The sequence below is a fragment of the Linepithema humile genome, chromosome 4 (genome assembly GCF_040581485.1).
Source record: "Linepithema humile isolate Giens D197 chromosome 4, Lhum_UNIL_v1.0, whole genome shotgun sequence".
Taxonomy (NCBI): Eukaryota; Metazoa; Arthropoda; class Insecta; order Hymenoptera; family Formicidae; genus Linepithema; species Linepithema humile.
Window position 1 is genome coordinate 23,754,993 of NC_090131.1, and position 19,725 is coordinate 23,774,717.

General features: G+C 42.0%; 1 protein-coding gene and 1 long non-coding RNA gene across 5 annotated transcripts in view; one reads left to right on the forward strand and one right to left on the reverse strand.

The window, feature by feature from the left end:
- Window positions 1–19,725, forward strand: part of LOC105672584 (uncharacterized) — a 176,994-nt gene that overhangs the window by 126,886 nt on the left and 30,383 nt on the right. For both annotated transcript variants that reach the window (XR_001100847.2, XR_010890039.1), the window contains exon 5: window positions 17,480–17,610. This is a non-coding gene — a long non-coding RNA (uncharacterized lncRNA). The remainder of the gene's footprint in view (window positions 1–17,479; window positions 17,611–19,725) is intronic.
- LOC105672582 (homeotic protein empty spiracles-like) overlaps window positions 1–19,725 on the reverse strand; it is a 38,195-nt gene that overhangs the window by 8,362 nt on the left and 10,108 nt on the right. Inside the window, exons 2-3 of one of the 3 annotated variants that reach the window (XR_010890037.1) lie at window positions 12,410–12,582; window positions 8,230–8,560 (exon numbers count right to left, since the gene is read on the reverse strand). Coding sequence is in view for 2 of the 3 variants with exons in the window: in XM_067354294.1 (XP_067210395.1) it covers window positions 12,395–12,582 (188 nt within the window). In the remaining variant the exon portion in view is untranslated. Of the gene's footprint in view, window positions 1–8,229; window positions 8,561–12,394; window positions 12,583–19,725 lie in introns of all 3 variants that reach the window. The other 2 variants (XM_067354294.1, XM_012367617.2) reach the window with 2 other exon arrangements.

Below are 19,725 nucleotides of genomic sequence, written 5' to 3' on the forward strand. Positions count from 1 at the left end.
TAAAGCGACGCGGACCGTCGGACGGGCGCGCCGTGCGCGCGCGTACGACTGTCACGAGTCCGCGCTTCGCGTATAAGGTGTTCGCCTGTCACTTAGGCGCGGTATTCCGGGAGCAGCTTCAATTACGCGTTTGAAAGGTAACCGGCGCGGATGCCCGGCCTTTATCCCGCGTTAGCCGACCAGGTAAGCGAGGAGCCGAGTTAACGCGGGTAAGCGCGGCCGCGGTATATATATATCCGCGCGAGACCGCATTCTTGTTATCACGCGAGATCGACAGACGCTTTTCTGCTCGTCTGCATTCGCGTTCGAACGGTCCCCTTCGTGCGCGAAAATTTTTCATCAACTGGCGGTTTTAATCACCGACTGACGATGCATCGGTATTAACTGTCACGTTTGATGACGTTCGTGTTTTATTCAGAGATCTTTATTCTACTGCAACCTTCCAAAATTTTTAAAATAATTTTTAATATGCAAATTGCTCACACTTTTTCTATTTACATGCACCATTCTTATTATAATTGTACTTGACGTTTGGCCGTTTATTTATTATACTTTTGTAGGAAGTCTAACTTTGCAAACGTATCATTTATACGGTAAAGTTTTGAATTTATTCCATATATAGCTTTCGTACTTGAATAAAAGTCGTAAATGGGTGAAACATCACCCGAGAAATGCGTTAACCAATAATATGTAATCGATCCGTGGTGAAAAAAAAGTAGGTTCCAACTTTACATTCGTTGAAACAGAATTATCTAATTTTAACGCAGCAAAGTACAGATTGCGATGTGTACCGCGATTGCATTATGCATATCAATGTCCGTAGCCGATCGTGAATCACCAGACACGTTTTCATCGCGGTCACGATATCTTTCGCGCTTTATACACGTCAAGCGTTTATACACTTTCAAAGTCGCCGATAGGAACTGTTATAGAAAGATACAAATAGTTGTCTATATGTATGCAAATCACACCCGAGGTGTACGCGACAAGCGCGAGACGTTCGCCCGAAAAGGAAATTACTTCGGATCAAATCGGACGCGTTGTTCGCGCGAGATAATTAATGCGACGACGACGAGAACGATGCAATAAACTGCGCGCGGACGAATGTGTCACTGGACTCATCAAGGACAAAAAAGTGACATGAGCCATATGCATTCGCGCGAGCTAATCTGCCTGCCTTCCATCTACGGTAGCGCGTGTACGTACGCGCGCACACACGGATAAAGCTCGCGCCGTGTCACGGCGTGCATCGGTAATCGCGGATTTAATTAATCCGGATTATTAATTGATATTCTAATTACGCGACCTGGACCGCGCGTCCGATCAGGAAGGCTCGCGCCGTACAAATGAATCTCGGCTAGAAACAAGGCGGAAAAGAGGAAGTGGAGGCATAAGAAAGGAGAGACCTAATCTATCGAGGCCATTACGTCCCCCCGTTAAATATAATTACGTTTATTGCGGCCGCGCTCGCCGATTGGCCGCTTTTACTCCCGCGCGCAAATTGGATATTCACTAATGAAAATTAATGCCGCGTTACTTCGCTGCGTATTTCCCGGCTGCGTCGCGAACTTGTACGGAAAGCATTTACAATCGTGTGATGTGATTTTAGAATTTTAATATAACCGATAGAGAGCTATTTTTTGAGAAGTCCTAAAATTTCTGACATGTTTGAATGAACTAACACCTAAAAAGGTGTCGATAAGAATAATATATCTCAAAATATCACACAGATTGGACAAAATCAAAATTAAATGAAATATTTAAACTAAAACTAAAATAAAATTTAACCGAATGAATTAAAATGTTACGAGCAAAGGACACATGTCTCTCATTCGCTCAATACCTCGTTTATTACCCGCCTATTTAATTACCTACCACCGTGCCGTACGCGTATTCGATTTCAATCAGCGCTTTTTTATCCGTCCGGGCGCGCTTTACAAATCCGGTCGTGTCGGCGATTTATAATTGGCGAGGCCGCGCCGTGCCAAACGGCAGCTCGACAACACGGCGTGTGCAGAGCGATTTTTTTTCGTCGTGTTCGCTTTTTTCACGAACGAACAGAGAGAGAGAGAGAGAGGGGGGAGGAGAGGGACACCGAGGCAGAGCCGCCTGTAATATGTACACGAGAGCGAGCCCTCAAATAAAATCTCCAGCTGGATAGTAACCAATCGTCGGCGCGAGAGCTAGTCGCCCCCTTAATCCCCCGGGGGCTCGGCGGTCACGCTCGAAACATTATTTTTAATCCCCCGCACGGTCGCGACAATCCACCCCTCGCTATTGCGCGAGACGCGTCGGGCTAAATAAACCCGGCGATATTATTTTTCAATCGTCGCGAGCGTACACATCACGTGAGAGGGAGAGCGAGAGAGGGGAGGAGAGGGATGAGAGAGGCGGACAGAGAGCGGGCCCGATTGCCACGGCTCCGAGGATACAAAAGCGCGCACGCGCTAGCTCGCGCGGACGAAAAAACCGTCGCGGACGCGTACGTGGGTGTGGATTACAGGATGAAGAGCGGCGCGTGTTTTGTTAGGACGAAATTGAGCATGATCTCGTGCGAGGGGACGCCAATTTCCTCGGATATGCGTTTCTCCGTCCGCCATATTCTCGTAACGCGGAGTTTTCTTTTTTTCTCTCTCCTTTTTTTTTTTTTTTTTTTGGCAGTCCTGATGCGCTATTGTTATCGTTGCCGTGTTGAAGCTTTCCAGGGGAAATCGCCGGCGCATGACGGGCGAAAGTAGGAAGCATAAAAGAGTTTAACAATTGTATTTTATCGGAGAAAAATGACTGTCATGTCAAATTCAGGGTGCGTTCGTGTCCTGCGTGCAGCATCCGATATCCAAGAGGACAATTTGTCTTTCGGGGTGCCTGACATAAACATTTCACACTCATACACATTGTTATTTTTTTTTTTTTTTTTACAAGTTTTTCAGTTGAACTTTGGAAATCTAATTTTAGGACTATCACGGAAAATATTAATAAATTCGTATTTTAAATTCTACAAAATAACTAATGTGACGTTGTTAAAAAGAAAATATTAAATCGATAAACATCCAGAATATGTCGGAGGACGAGTTTGATTTTAATAACGATCGTCCAATTTTACATCGACCCGTAGAGCTTCCTCGAGTCAACGGTATGCACGAAGTCGACAACACGCATGACACTGACATGCCGGGATCGTGACGAGAAAACCAAGGAGCCTCTCTATCCTGCCTCTATCCAGCTCGGAGAGGTGACGAAAGCGAGAGAATCGATACCGGGTGACTATCGTTTACGCCGATCGTTCCAATCGGTATTATTCGCGTTTCCACGTTTCGGAATCCTTTGAACATCGCTGCCTTTGAGCGCCCCGCCGCGCCGCGATTTAAGTTGCAAATTTCCGTCAATGTTCTTTTCTCAAGCAGCGCATTAGAATGCTGATACGTAAAGCGAAACACAATTTCCATCGTGCGGCGAGAATATTTATTTGCACTGCTATTGCTTCGATAACACTAAAATAAACATTACTTTAATAATTTTATTAACGATTTTATGTATAGAAAATAATTGCAATAAAAATAGAAATATATTCGATATAAATGTCAAGGAAAAAGATATGAATATTGAGGTTGTTAGCTCCACCATCACTTATCGTCATTAATTACCTTTCGTATGATTATTGTTAATTTATGACGCGCATTGAACAAAATTACGGGAATAGGGAATATCGCTGGTCGGGTAATAAAATAATGTCGACATAAAACAGTTAAGAGATTTCCTCGGGATCTCATTAAATTAAACGTCAACTTACATCGATATATTACAGGTTTCACGATCTAAATATCATTTGAAGCGCTTGGTATCAGATCGAAACGGACGGGCTCGAGCGAGCGGGCGGGACCTCTCGGGTGATCGTCCATAATTCGTAGAAATTAATTGATAAATATCCAGGCGACCGTGAAATACGACCGTGCGCAATTAGGCGAGCGATAAGTCGCGCCGTGGGGGCACTGTCGCAACATCGCGTCTCTTAAAAGCTAAATTAATGGGACTTTAAATTTCCCCATTTTAATTAGCCATTGTTCGCCTCAATAGGCCGGCGATGTAATGCGCATAAAAATGGGATAAGCACAATATTGTTGGCGTAATTTTATTCTCATGCCGGGGCGACGATAACGGGCGACGGGCGAATGGTCTGCTCTCCGCAATTCGATTTAAACGGCTGTCGATAGAATCGATTAAACGCGGCGCGCCGATTACGGCCGATAATGTTTGTTTGCGCTATCTCGACAGCACCGACGTGGGACCGTGCGCTTTGCGTGACAAGCTTCGCCGCGACAATGTCTCGCGCTTGAAATTATTGCCGCGTTCCGGCATACCGCGAATGCTGAGTTACCGAGCTACGCCTTGATCGATGACAATTTATTATGAGGCAACGCTCTCGTCGCGGCGGACGAACCCAATTTCACTCGCGATTTTCACAGCGGCGAATTTGGACTTCTCAAATATAATACAAATACAATTTGCACGCGAAAGAGAAAAAATTTCATTTTAATTATAATTTAATATCACTGTTTTAGAGAATACAAATACAATTTAATATCTCAATATAATTCAATTCGTGTACTCGAGGCCGGCACGGTAACGGTACCGGTATTCTAGTTCCATTTTCTTCGCTCTCCCGCTCTTAATATTGATAAATCGCTCGCGCGTCCCGTTACGCTCCACGAAATGCTCGCGACGATAACGAAAAAGGGAGGAGAGTAAAACGACATAACGTAATAACGCGGCTGTTATTCCCGGCCGATCGCGTACCTGCCGACCGGCGTATTACGCTCGCTCGCGGACGGTAATGGAAGAAGTTTTACATATTATGCAGGCCGCGTACGGATTCTCTATGCATAATGAGGCGTGTCGTCGTCGGACTAACAATAAAGCATGCGCTGTCATGCCGATATATCTGGCATGATGCGTGCACGGCCCTTCTTCTTCCTGGCGTCATACCGCGAAAGAGCTCGCATACGCACAACACTTCAACATCAAATAACTTTGCAATTAGATGCGAGTTTAAATTCTTTCTCATTTCAAATGGAACTTGGCTCCAAATTTTATATATATTATTTTTATACACTATAAATTATTTCGCGTATTTTAGAATAATTAATATGCCATAAGAAATTTATGAAAAGCGTATTCTAAGAAAATTGATTTACTTCAACTTTCACCACCGCCTATTAAACTCCTTTTTTTTTCTTATTTTACGGAAACAAGAGCTCTTAAGTGCGACTGCACTTCGCTTTTTCCATAATAAACCGTTTACGATTCCGTGCATACGCGCACGCGAACTTTACGGCGCGCCGCGACTTGGCGAGGACGCGTTTGCCAGGTAACGTAAGATTGATAATAACAATATATTCTTAGATCGCGTCAAGATAAGAACGACCGAACCATAAATTCGTTATAAAGTTGTAACCGTGCGTCCACAATCACGCGTAATTTAAGGTATCATTGCGTTTGAGGTATCACGCGCGTTTAATGAGACGAAGAGGAGCAGAAAAAGAAATGATCAAACCTTCGCCGAGCATCAAATAATCGAACAGAACAATCAAATTGGAGCGAAAAAAAAAAAAACAGATGTCGAATCACGATGTTTCGCGATTTTTCGCGCATCCGCGTTATCACGCGTGGTTATATGGTTCACGCTGCAAAGGCTGTTAACGGGACACGCGGCAGTCGCCCACCAGCACGAACGCGGATGCAAATTGCCCCGGCAATATACAGTGCGGCATGCTAATAACGCCGCGGCGAGTATCACTGGGCATTTGCGTCGCGGAAATATACGACGCCGTTCATTCTCCTCGCCGGGTCGATTCGACAACTTAGGGATACTCGTCCTGCTCCACTTTGCCCATTTTAAGTTTTTATTCGAAGAAATTTGTGCAATGGTTTTCTTAAATTAAAGTCAATATTCAAACAATTGTTACGACGATGATTATAGAAATTCCATTTCAATGTTAACGATTATCGAAATCGTAAAACGTAACCTAACGTAGCTTAAATCTTGATGTGTCAACATAATTAAGATTCAATCTCTATACATTCGTCGGGCAAACACTGTTGCAGAATTTATCGAAGAGCGTCACGTGCTTTCGCTCTTACGAGATAAATGTGTACAATTTCTTGGACCACCGCGTAGCGGAAAAAAAGACGCACCCGCGCCGACCGTATGCGGCAGTTAACCCGTTATTGGCTCGTTTGGGAGTCGCGAAACGATCTGTCAGGTCGTCTCGCAGTCGTACGGTCGACCATTGTCCGTCGATGGTTTTTCGACAAGGCGAGCGAAAGAGCGTTCGCCTGGCCGCGCTGATAAGGAGCAATTAAAAGCATGATTTACAGACTTGACTTGCCGGCCACAACGATTATTTTGTAAACGACGAATGACTGCGCCGCGACACAGTCTGATTTATCGTTGACCTTCTTTCCGCGCCACACGCGTCATTAATTATCGCCGTTAATAATCACCCTTCCTCGCCCCGCGCGAGCCAACGACGGTGTGTAACAATCCTTTTTAGGAGGAGGACACTTACGCGCTCTCGCGGAAAAATTACGGCGCTGCGTGAGAACGTTAGCGACGTTTATTTATCGGCCACTCGACGTCCGTGGATTTTTCGGTCAAACAATGCCCGTCGGGGCTAATGAAGTGTACGCAATATTCGCGATGAATGTTGCTTGCGGACGAGGTAAACTTTCGTATAAATTACTTAGGAAAATATCAAGACGTAACGCAACGCGCGCGGGTAATTTCGCTATTGATTTATATCTCGCCTATTGATTGTCGCGGATGAACTCCTCGATTTAGCATCATTAATCATCGTGTGCCCCGTCGATCGTTCCCGAAGATAATTAATTTGGATTATAGATGTCGTGCAATTACGATTGACAATAAGGCGCCGTTGAATCGTGAATTTTCGGTTGGAGAGTATCGATGTAATTAATATAATACGCCAGTTAGCCGGTACGAGCGGATCGTTAGTCGGATCGACGGGAGGCCGATGAGTTGATTGGCGTCAATTTTCCGCGATAGCGCAATCGTCCATGTAAGTATGGCTCTTATACACAACCGATACTCTAATGCAGCCGCTCGTTAAGCGCGGGAACATGTGTGAAAGAAAATGAGTCGAGCATTCCTCGAGCGCAACAGAAGTTGCGTAAATAATAAAACGGTTATTTCTTTTATGAAATAAGCGTTTAAGAGATTTCCTCTGCGTATGAAAATGACTTGTAATCGAATAAAATAGCCGCAGCACTTCGGGTAAAAGGGCCGAGAAAGTCTGCTGAAAGATGAAAGTCACCGATGTGATGGAAGAAAGCTGTCAAGTGTCGATGAACATTTCTATTCGCAAAAAAACACGCCTGGCGAAAACAATTGTCGAAAAAAATTATCGAGTTAATAGGGAGATTGATGATCCGGATGAGTCTTAAATAGTGCCCGCGCTTCTTCTCGCCGTTCGCATACCGACGGGGCAATCGCGATAATTAATCACCGTTTCATCGAGGGAAATGATAAATCCGCGGAGTCGATTCCGACGATAGGCCGCGCGCATGATTAACGCCAGCGTCGCCGTAATAACGGCGTCGGCGTAATCGACAATAAATTAATAACGAGTCATCGGCGAATTCCCGCGAAATACGACGTGCTTTCTCTAATAAATTCTCGCAAACGGCAATTAACGTCACGCACGGACATTATTGCAAATACGGAGAAAGCCGGCGAAAATTGCGTGTATTATACGGCAATAATTGCGTTTGTTAATAAATGGAATCCTTGGTTCAATTTTTAAGAGTGCAGCAGCTTGTAGGAAGAACAATATATTGCTTTCTCGCGGATGTAAAGAGAGATAAAATAGGAATTAAAGGCTATGCTGTTGCGAGATGCAATTGCGAGGAAAATGTTGAAATAAAAATTGAAAAAAAAAAAGAAATAACTTTTATCAAATCAAAATAACAGACTGAATTTTAAGACCACCGCCAGGTATTCATGCAAATTTGCCTTTATTTCTATGTATTAATAACAAATATTTCGGTCAACTGATGCCTATTCAGTATCAAAGTTATATAGAATATTGAAATTGTAGAAATAACTTCTATAATTTCAATATTTCAATGCCGTCTTTAATTTTATCGGTTGTGCAATTGTAAAATATTTATTTTTACCACATGACGTTATAAAATAAATAAAGATAGACTTACATGAACACCTAGCAGTCTTCTTAAAGCTCACTTATTTATTTTGATTTATAGAATCTGTGAGTGTTCTCAACTTTATCAATTCATACGATTCTTTCCTACGTTGCTAGCAATGTGCTATATCCGCCATTGTTCACCGACTAAACCTGCCCGCATTCGAGTTATGTTATCTTCCAGTTTTCTTTCTTCGACTTGTTCCATGTTGTATTGCGTAACACTACTGCGCTCGTTGTTTAAGTGCAAATCGCGGCCTGTCTGGTCCAATTGTAAAAGCAGCGTCTTCGCGTCTTCATTTTGCACGTAAATCAACCCGATTTACGTGTGATTTATCTCGCTTGAATAAAAGAAAAATGGTATTTGATTTAAACAAATATCTATACATGTCTTTATAATATTATGAATATTATAATTAAAATGGCACAATGCAGATAAAAGCATAGCATTAATATTAATATCAATTTTGCTTCGATAGCTAATTCGCTCTCGCACCGATCAACTCGTTCTCATTTCGAATGGTCCCCTGAACGACCGCGGTTATGCAAATCAAGATGATACACCATTAGCTGTATCCCTCAGGTACGTCCTTCTCCGCGGAAGCCAATCAGCGTCGCGAGAGGCGCGTAATTAGCAGTTACATTATATCCTTCAGCTTTCGCGTGCACGCACACAAGCGCGCGAGCGCGCGCGCACGCACACACCGGTTGTTCTCGCGCTTGTTAAGATTCATAAGGCGAACGCGCGTTACACGCGACCCGGTGGCCCTCATTAGAGCCTCTAATTGCATGCGATTATCCCGGCAATTACCCGGAATACATTACGAGTCGCCAAATCGCGATTGCGCGAACTTCGCGTCGCATCGCGGTTTCGCTCTCCGAAGCATCTCAGCCGAGAATAGCTAAAAAAGTGACGCCTAATACTCGGCACGCATCACGTCGGATGCTATGTCGCAATAATTGTCTTGAGGCTTCAATTTGACTAATTAAAAATTATCGAGGTTTAATTAACCTCGTAAATCATTCGTTCGTTTACGCGTATTGTTGAACATAATCGTCTAATCAATCAATCGGCTTTCGAAATGTCTTGACTTTTCAATTTTAACAGTATTTTGTTCCAAGTTTTATAAACACCTTAATCTGCGACTGTTGCTATTTGTACGTAATGTGAAGGCAGCTTAGCACCGCCGACAGCGTGTACGTGCCGCGTGCGAAAACTCCGCCGACCGATAATCCGCGGAGGCGCGAGTCACGCGAAGAGGAGGCTTCGTCGGACCGATCATCGGAATTCCACGTGTATATATTCGCGCCTTATTAACAACGTATGTACGTCGTCGCGCGGGACGACGCGGTCCATGAAGACAGCACGTAATAAAGTACAGTTAATAGTCCCCGGGCCGCGTAGCGTGCTTCCCGATGTATTCAAGCGAATCTCGCGCCGGTGTGACGTGGGAGAGATATGTGTAGCGGCGGTGAGAGAGATTGTCGAACTGGAGGCGTGCATTTGCCTGGAAGCGTGGAATTCCGTCGACAGACCGACGCTCGCGCCTTGTTAACGCGACGCCCACGGTGGAGTAAACGGTCCGCCGGGAGAGGAAAAAAAAGCACCAACCGCTTATTCTCAGGCCTCCTCATGCGAAACGATATTTAACGACAACGTTGACGAGATTGCGCATTATCGCCGTATTCGTAATCACACTTCTTCTCGCGCGCTGTTTAATAACAAAGTTGGAAAATTACGTAATTGCTTGTTTGCCATCCTGTTCTCATTATAAATATACGCGTATAATGGATATAAAAATTAATGAATTGGCGGGTAGATCGCGAGCTGACCTCATTTCTGATGAAAAGACAACGTAAAACGTCAGTTAAATGAATTTTCTGCGCAGTTCGGCGTGTTATTCGCGATGCGCGAACTTTAACGAAAAGCGATTTGCATTACCAAGTGGCCACGAGCTTTTTTTACGGCAGTGTATGTGTCACGTCATTTGTCTATACCTCCTCTAAATTATAAGTACTTTCTTTTCTTCAACTTTTCTTTTCAATCCATATTGATTCTAACTGTGGAAAAGGATAATGAATATTTTACTCGCATTTAGCACCTGTGAAAGGGTAACTTCTACATCCTTGACATCAGTCTAAAGAACAAGGAAGTAAATATTTTCAATTATATGTTCAAGTTTAATTATCCGAGAAAAATCTGACGTTATAATTTTGTGCAGATCAAAATTTTATCCAATTAAGATTGAAATGAAAATTTTATGCGAATTCTTAATTCATAAAGTAAAGGGGGGGATATGAGTTTTACAAAATTTCACCGCCGCGCGTCTGTCTGCGCGTGATCGAATTTCGCTGCGCCAACAAAGCGCACGGGAACACAAGTGAAACGAAAGAAATTGTCGTCCGGCTGGTATTTTCTGCGTGAGATAATCGCGACGCGCGACGAACAAGGAAGAGTGCGGACGCGCAGGAGAGGACGAAGAGGAGAAGCCTGTTTGGAGCATCCCGGCGGCCCAAGATGGCGTCTACTCTCAATGTTTCCCCGTTTTCTCTTTCTCTCTCTTTCTCGACTTAATTCCCAATATATACTATCAACCGCCCCTCGCTGTCTCGCCCTTTTTTGGCGCGCGTTACGCCCATGGAATACGTAACGTAGCGCGCGATACAGCGCATCTGGAGCGCGCCATGTATGATTCTACGTTTGTCTTCGTTGCTGTGCGTGTATGTGCGTCGAGCACCACCGAAGGACACACGGCCACCCCTCGGTCACGGATTAGCATATCAATTCCCTCGTTATACAACCCCGACGCGATCTCTTTCTCTCTCTCGCTCGCTCGCGCTCTCTTTCGCGCTCTTGATTTGCGCCATTAAAGTTCGCGCGAGCACATAGCCATTGTTACCTTCGATCGCGAGCCTCGTTTTGAGCCTTGGTATCCTAGCTGCAGATAGCCGCGGGCTTTAAAGCAGCCCTATTTGACACGCGAATTCCAACTAATTGGATTGGAAATTTTAACGAGACTCCATTTGTCATACGAGCTCCGAAGCGGGTCTTTCAGACTCCAGTTGCGGATCGCAGAGTACTGTTTAATGCGCAGAGAAAGAATCTGTAGAGCGAATCTTCACAGCGGCGTTAACGTGAGATTAATGTAATCCTTAATGCAATGATAATAAATATCAATGATACCGTCGATAAATATTGCCGACGGTTTGCATTAATCCGTTGCGTCCGGCATTTGTACATCTGCCATATTAGAATATATTCTAATGCTGCGTTAATACCGTTGACACACGATAGAGCCAGGTCTTTGTAAGCAAATCTTGTGGATGAAGTCATCAATGTAATTGTCAATCCCTCCGCTTCTTCCGCATGCATAATCCGATGTAGAATCGATTCTTCCAAAGTCAGGCAGCACTAATCGCTGTATTGCCGGTGTCTACACTGGTCTTGTGCTCTAGAGAGATCCATTAAACTACAATTAATCAACTTCGGTGTAAAATCAATTCACACTCTCATGGCTCGTAATTTATACGCCGAGTATACAAAGCAATTTTTTACCAGTTTTGCATGTCTTGCCGGCGGTGTTGCATCGGCCGCGATATGGTAATTGCTTTTTTATTTATGAATCGAGAGTGCAGCGGCGTAGCGAGTGAAGGTGACGATTATCGCTGCGAAACGAACAGAGAAAACAATGAGGTTCGGCCGCGAACGTCACGCGAACGCACGACCGAGCAATGCGCGATCTCGCTTCTCACGCGTGATCCTTGTAAGAAGTATCAATCCTGCTTAACGCGGCGCGAGAATGTTAATGTCAACTCGCCGCTGACACATCACTTTATTAATTCAGTGTGGCGTTTGCACCGCGTACCACTTTCGTTAATAGAAAACATGTATGCGTCAGATAAGAATCTTAATCTAATTATCAATCTTAATCAATTATTGATTAATTTTCAATCTTATTGAATATATAATGATATTAATAAGATAGCCGATGTTACTTGAAGATCTTCACGTTGCGCGGAATAGTAATTATTATTGGGCTTATCAAGATATTGCAGTGTCGAAGCAGTTCCAACTGCGTTCAGAATTATCGTGTTTGATTAAAAATTATATTTAATTGTTGGAATTAATTTGTCTTTAGACGAAAAAGATTAAGATTGTTTTAAAACATTAATACCTTTTCGGTGCTCACCTGTGTTTCCGTCAACGACAACGCTTGAGCCAATTGCTTCCTTTCCGCGCCGACGACATAATGATTTTTCTCGAAAGCGTGTTCTAGCTTCAATAGTTGACTCGGGCTGAAGGCAGTCCTTATTCTCTTCGGTTTTCTGAAGGGTTGAAGTAGAAAACCAGGTATATCAGGACCTGAAACGAACAGGTTTGAAACAAAACTTCAAATTTTTCAGTGTGTTAGATTTTGTTACAAAAATTTCTTCATTTAATTTAATTTCATAAATATTACAAAACTCAACGTGAATATAACAAATGATGTAAGTCATCAAGGAATAATTTTCAATTAAAAAAATGAAATAAACATATAGAAGGAAAAACAGGAGATAAAATTACCACGAAGTTGATGAGATATCATTAAGAGGGAAAGAAAATGAATCTAAATAATGAATCAGCGATATGAATCGGCGACGGTAAAAACGCGTAACTCACCGCCGACAAATTAAAGCCGTAATTAAATTACACGAGGAGCATAAAGTTTTCTCGTAATCAGACAGTCGGTTGGCACAAGCAATATATTATTTATATATATGCGAGACATAAGATGGGGGAGCGGAGGCCGCGCGATTTATTAACTATTAATTAATTGCTAAACGCTACAGCGTCATCCGATTGGTGTCCGTAGCGTAGTCCTCGGCTTGGAAATAAATAATCGGCACGCAAACTCGCGCGAGCCACAAATTCGTTCGAAAACTGCGGGATCTGTGCGTGCCCGGGGAAGAAAAAAAACAGAACACCTATTCGAGAGAGAGAGAGGCGCAGAGAGAGAGAAGGTGTACAGAGTCAGGAACTCGGGGCCAGGTAATTGAGTATTCTACCACGAAAGAGCCATGTCGATCGACCGATAGCCACGTCTGCCGGAAGTCACCCGAGATGCTTTAGCGGAAAGCTCGGGACGATAAATCGCCACGTCGCCCGCACGGTTTCCCTTCGACGCGTGACTATACCTCTCGCACTGTGTGTTATACAGTGTGTTAATCCGATTTCTAGCAATGGAATTGTCGAGGAGAAATTGCGGGGATGGAATCGGAACGTTAGGGAGTCGGAAAATGGATAGAGCATTCGTGTGGATTCAAAGAATTTAATATACATATATATATATGTATATTGACTCCAAATTAATCGGAAAATCTGTCAGTTTTCAGACAATGTTACATGGAAATTAATATGAATATTTATAGTTTAAAAATTTCACAATTCAAAGTAAACGCAACAAATGTAGACCTTTCCGTTCTTTTTTTTCACGCAACGATCTCCACGAACGACATCAATTAGCATCCGCGTGTATTTATTCGTGTTATTATTCATTGCGGTTTCTAAATTACAGCGTCAGCGCGCAAAGTGATCTAAATAAGTCACGCTCAGTAGGTTACAGCTAGTAACCGGTATAACGTACACGCGACCAGTTGCAACGATGAATCGTATCATTTGCATTGCGAAAAATTCATCCGCTAGGATCCTCTAGTTGGCTGACAACTTAATAGCTGAACAGTCTAGCGACTGCTATATCCTCCGGCCATCTGTACGTTTCCCATATTTTTGCCGGCCGTGGAATTCACGACTGCAGCGTTAGAGCTGACAAAGTGATCCAGAAGTAGGTCAAACGCATCGATCGGTAGTCGATCGCGATCGTGCGATAAATCATCTCGTTTAATGCTCGACACCCATGTCGATACCCCCGTGACTTTGGGTAATGGGCGGGTATGCCGATATACTCGAGTGGAGACCACTCGTTCGATACTGACAGCACTAATCTTATTCACATCGCGAAAGTATCCGCCATATAATCTTCATGGCTGACTTTATAGGCGTATCATTAGACGACCTTCCGTCGCGGTGTAAACATCGCACAAATTGCATCTTCTGTATTTCCAGAAATAAAGGAAGTTGCGAAAACGCAATAAATTTATTCTATTTTTCCTTTCGTTTTTTCTTGGAGAAAAAATATTTTTCAACAAAATTAATTAAGCAGTACGTCTCTGGAAGTGCACGATTTTTGTTGCCGCTGATTTATGTCATTGGCAATTTGTTCGACAGCTCATTTGCCATTGTCATTCTTTAGAATTGCGTTTTCACAGAAGAATCGCGAAACGAACGCCTTAATGAGCACGTCGCGTACGTGCGCGCAGGCGTGTGCTGCTTAAGTAGGATACACATCCACGTGCGAGCGCATTCTTGTGGAATCGCGCGACGAAGGTTGAATCCTTGACGGGATCAAAGCGCCTCGCGTGCGAATAGACGCATTAATCAGCGCCGCGCCGAGGTGGCGAAAACGTGACCGCTTCCGTGGTCTACGTAATCCGGCATAATTTGCATGATCCACGTTAATCCCTAGTTCTTAGGGAATTTAAACGAATGCACGATTTGATGATAATTGCATAATTTTTATAATTATTTACATAATACTACTGTATTAACTATTTAAAAATAATGATTTTATTAGCAAAGTACCAATTTATAATAATTTGTTTTTCTGTTTTTTTTTTTTTTTCCGTAACAAAGAATCTGAAGTAAATTACATCGAAATAAATTACATCGAATTACACTAGCAGATGATTCTCTGCAGGTACACGATCGGCACTAATTACAGCGACGGAATAAAGGATCATTAGCAACGCACTCGTGCGTGAAGCAATCGCTATTTATGCGGGTAATGAATAGTAATGCGGTGACTCTTATTGCGACTGTGCTCTTATTGCGACGACTGGGCTCGCGAATTTGAATGCGCGACATATGTCGCGCACCACTACTGTGTTCCGCAGCCATGAAGTAACAATCGCGTTTCACCAATAATTAATCAGTTAGCTGGACGGCTAGCATTATATGTACATACGCTTAACGATGCGAGAAAAGTGCGAGATAATGCGCGCGCGTGATAAATAGTTACCTGCGCTTTTATAATCTCGCAGTCAATGGCGAACGGAAATTACCGAAATGTACCGCTTATTATCGCAGTATTTGAAGTACAGCTATTGCCATATCTCGATTATGATATTTAAATTATACACATATATTTTTATTTTTAACAAAATTTGCAATTTTTTACATTCTTGAGCGAGCAAAGAGTAGAAAATTACGATCGCGGGATCTTATATGCAGCGATAATCTGTGAAAACACGGATGAGAGAGATCGATTCGCGATTCTATCGATCCTCTTGCAAGATCACAGGATGGATACTTTGTCGTGGATCGCTCTCGCGTGGTTCCGTCGTTAGCGGTTCCTCAGGAGCTTCCTAGACATCGCCTAGAGCGGCACGTTTAATTCATCCTTAACCGAGCAGAGAAGAAACGAGAAAGGAAGAAGAAGAAGAAGAAACCACGACGACGACGACGAGGACGACATAGCGCAGAGGACGAAGAAGCGAGTCGAATGGCCTGTAATTACGGGAAGCTTGTGCTGCGGCTTTCGCAGCTGAGACGCCCAGAGCGACTCGAAATTACTCAAAAATAAGACCAAATGGTAAACGTATCAAATTATATCCCCCCCGTTCCTCTGCGCGACCAGCCGAGCTTCACCCGGGCCGTCTCTCTCTCTCTCTCTCTCTCTTCCTCTCTCTTTCTCGCCTTTACTCTGTCTCCGTGTACTCCTTCATTCGCTCTATCTCTATCTCTGATATCGCGAAAGCCGCTCCCGCGCGCTCGTCAGATCGTACTAATGCATTTTTAATTGTCGCTAAGCGTGCGACGAGACGTCGACGATCGCATGCGAAACCAACGACGCGATCGCACGACGAAACAGGTGAAAATGCAAATAAGGGGACGCGGATGCGCCAGCGTGTCTTCGATAATTTGTGTTATTACATCTGTCGTAAAAGAAGAGCTTGAATTTCCAAAAGAGGGAAATGTGCTTCTTAAAAGAGTTCTAGCGTATACTTTATTTTTTTACAAAATTGTTGAAATTTAGAGTACTTGTTATTTAAGATTAAACTGAACTATTTATAAATTTTTCATTTATATTGACTTGTTAGAATTTGAGATAATTGAGTCAAAGTTAGATAATTTAGCACAGTGATAACACTGCCTTAAATTATCTAACTTTTATGTAACATAACATGTGCGTCGGAGATATTGTCTTATATAATTAAAGATTGGCTCTTAAGATTTTTGTCAAAAAAAACTAATACATAATGGAAAAATACCTAATTAAGATAAAAAAAAAAAGTATAAAATTATTTACTTTATCTATTTATCGAGATATAAGCCTCGAAAGTTGATAAACTTTGTCAGCGTTGTCATGTTTACAAAAATGATGCGTAGTATAGTTTTATTCAATAATGCTGAGAAATGAGACGCGAGCCACATGAAACTAGTGAGGGAACGACGCACACAACGAGAACCTCGTACATGTGCTTCGCGGAGCACACGTACGCTGTATACATCATCTCCTTACTACAGTTTCGTGTGACTCGCGTCTCATTTCTGACATTACTAATTTCATCATCAACTAAATTATCGAAACGTAATCCCAGATAAAATTGTTTTTCTGACTCTCATGATCAAATTTATTCCTTGCTTAGACTATCGCGCTTGAACTCTCTTAATTACCGAAAACAAGTTCAAGAAAATTTATGGGACTAAATTTAAAAAAGTGTACCAAATATAATATTCATTCTAGATTCTCAGAATTTTTTTTCTTTTCTAGTAGAAGTCAGACTGCGGCATTATAGAGGAATTATAATGCGGTATTACTTCATTTTACTGATTGCTCGACTTTGTTATTTCTATCGTAATTTCAGCGGCAATCATCGTCAAACTTTTTTACGAGGTAATTTAAAAGAGCAACCGACCGTAAATACAGCGAATCGAGAACCGCGCGGGAGGAAGAGTTAATCTCACACGACGGAAGGTTAATTAAAAGTTAAACCAGTAGTTAATTCGAGCCTGTGGTAGCCTTGAGCTATGAGACTGCAGTGGAATGCTTCTTCGTATCGTGTATTTTTATACAGCTAATTAGGCCTTAGAACAACACAAGCTCACAATTATAACGTGAAGCGTGAAACATTTAATACATCTCAAATATTCTTGTGTACAGGTGACTGATCGCTTAATATCGTGACAAGATAATATTTCGCTGTTCCGTCATCAAGCGGCTTTATCGCAGTAGGCTTAAGTATCCTCACCGTAGTATCCTGCGAGACCATAAACTCACCCGGGAATCGAGAGGTAAGTTAATAAAATATTCGACTCAGCAATTACGAAACGTCACCCTTCCGGTCGCGCACCGTTTAATGATTTTAATGCTCGCGATCGATTAGGTCGGCGTCGCCGTCCCCTTTGATTTCGCTACCGGTAATTTGCGAACGGAATAGAAACGACACGAGAAAATTTCATTTCCCTCGCGACAAAAGGGTGATTGGCACGTCGTAGTCGTAAAATCTGCCTCGATGCAAACGAGCGCGACCGGTTTTACGAGAGCGACTATTTAAAGCATAATCGAATTCGCTAATGGTGATTATTAGCGCCAACGCGTGCGCGTGCAGATTTCGCAACGAAATCAATAACAATCTTCGAACACGGCAGTACAAAATCTAAAATTTCACTGAAAGAGAAAGATTTAAAATATATATAGAACAAAATCTAAAAGTTTAAAATGCGGAATATATACATTTAAGTTTATATACTTTAAATAATTATGCATGAGAACCGATGTAGCTCGTTTTTCATGTCCGCCATTTTTTACAACAACAGGAATATTCAAGAGATAGTGTATACGATCATCTTCGATAAAGATGCCTCATAATACAGCTATTACACGCCGAAAACGTAAATAACTCCGGCCGTATCCTTGCGCGCCATTTTTGCGATCGCGTAACCGCGTAAACAGAGAGACGATAATCGCCGGGAATGACATTTGCATAGACATTGCGCCACAATCGAAATAGCCCGTGTCGCGCGCAGCTCCATATTCACGAAGGTTTTGCAAACTGTCATGTACTTGCATAAAACACTTCGCCCGATATATGAGCCGCGCGATTACGCAGATATCAGCACGATAATGTGGACAACAACCTGCGTCTAACCCATGCCATAAAACGCGTAGGCGCACCCATTTGAAATGTAAATGGCGCTCATAACTTCCTAGGTGTCGATGCAACAGGCGTAAATTATAATGTATCTATATATAATTCTGCAATTTAAGCGATATTTTTCGTCGGTTCACTGAATCAACGCTTATAACACTGTGTGTGTGAGACACGAATTTTAAACCACAAACCACACAGAAAAAATCGGACCTAAAGGTACCAAAAATGGCATTTTTGGGTATTTTTGAGCTTAAGTATCTTTAAAATGTGACGTGATAAGGCAATTTCATTAACGGATTCGTTAAACAATTATGAAAAATTTGATTTTAATTATAATTTTTCACAATTGTTTAAACAAATATAATTTGTTTAAATTATGATTATTTAAACAAATTATATTTGACAATCTTGACCTTGGTTTCATAATCGCCGACCCCAGAAACCGTTATGTGCAGGTGATTATTCAAATCACATAAAAAGCGGACCATTACCGTCCTCCTTTCTTTTAATTTTTATAACTAACTTCTTGCATAAAGCAGTCAATACAGTTAGTGATTCTTATAGATTTTCTATCGCTGAAAACGAATCCACTAATGAAATTACCTTATCACGTCACATTTTTAAGAAACTCAAAAGTACCCAAAAATGCCATTTTCGGCACCTTTAAGTTCAATTTTCTCTAAAATGTGACGTGATAGAGTAATTTCATTAACGGATTCGTTTTCAACGACAAAAAATCTATAAGAATTATCTTGTCTGGTTTGTGGTCTAAAACAAAAGTTTAAATTTGTCACACAGTCTAATTAATAATTACACAGCCTAATTAATAATTATAGCGCGAGCAATAGGGATATTAACGATCTAAACGGAAACATTTATCTTGAATTTATACGCATATTTTGCTAGTGAGGATGTAGGTCTAATAAAGCAAAAAATTATTTTTATTGAATTTATAGAAATCTATTCATCACAATTTTTATTTTTGTTATTAATAACAGATTGACATAATTTATAAAAATTTTGAATTTGTTAAAGTTGTTCTAAAATATGTAAATTTAGTACCGCATGTGATTTTGTTTCTAAGCAAAAATAATCTGAATTTGTAAACGTTGTTTGTTTAAAAAAAGTTTCCAAGAAATATAAAAATAAACCGTAGGAATTTAAAGTTTACGGGAACATAAACTCAGCTCAAAAAGAGTTAAATCGGCGAACAGATTAGAGAATTTCGCTTGGCTGGTCATCCAAAACCAGTCGG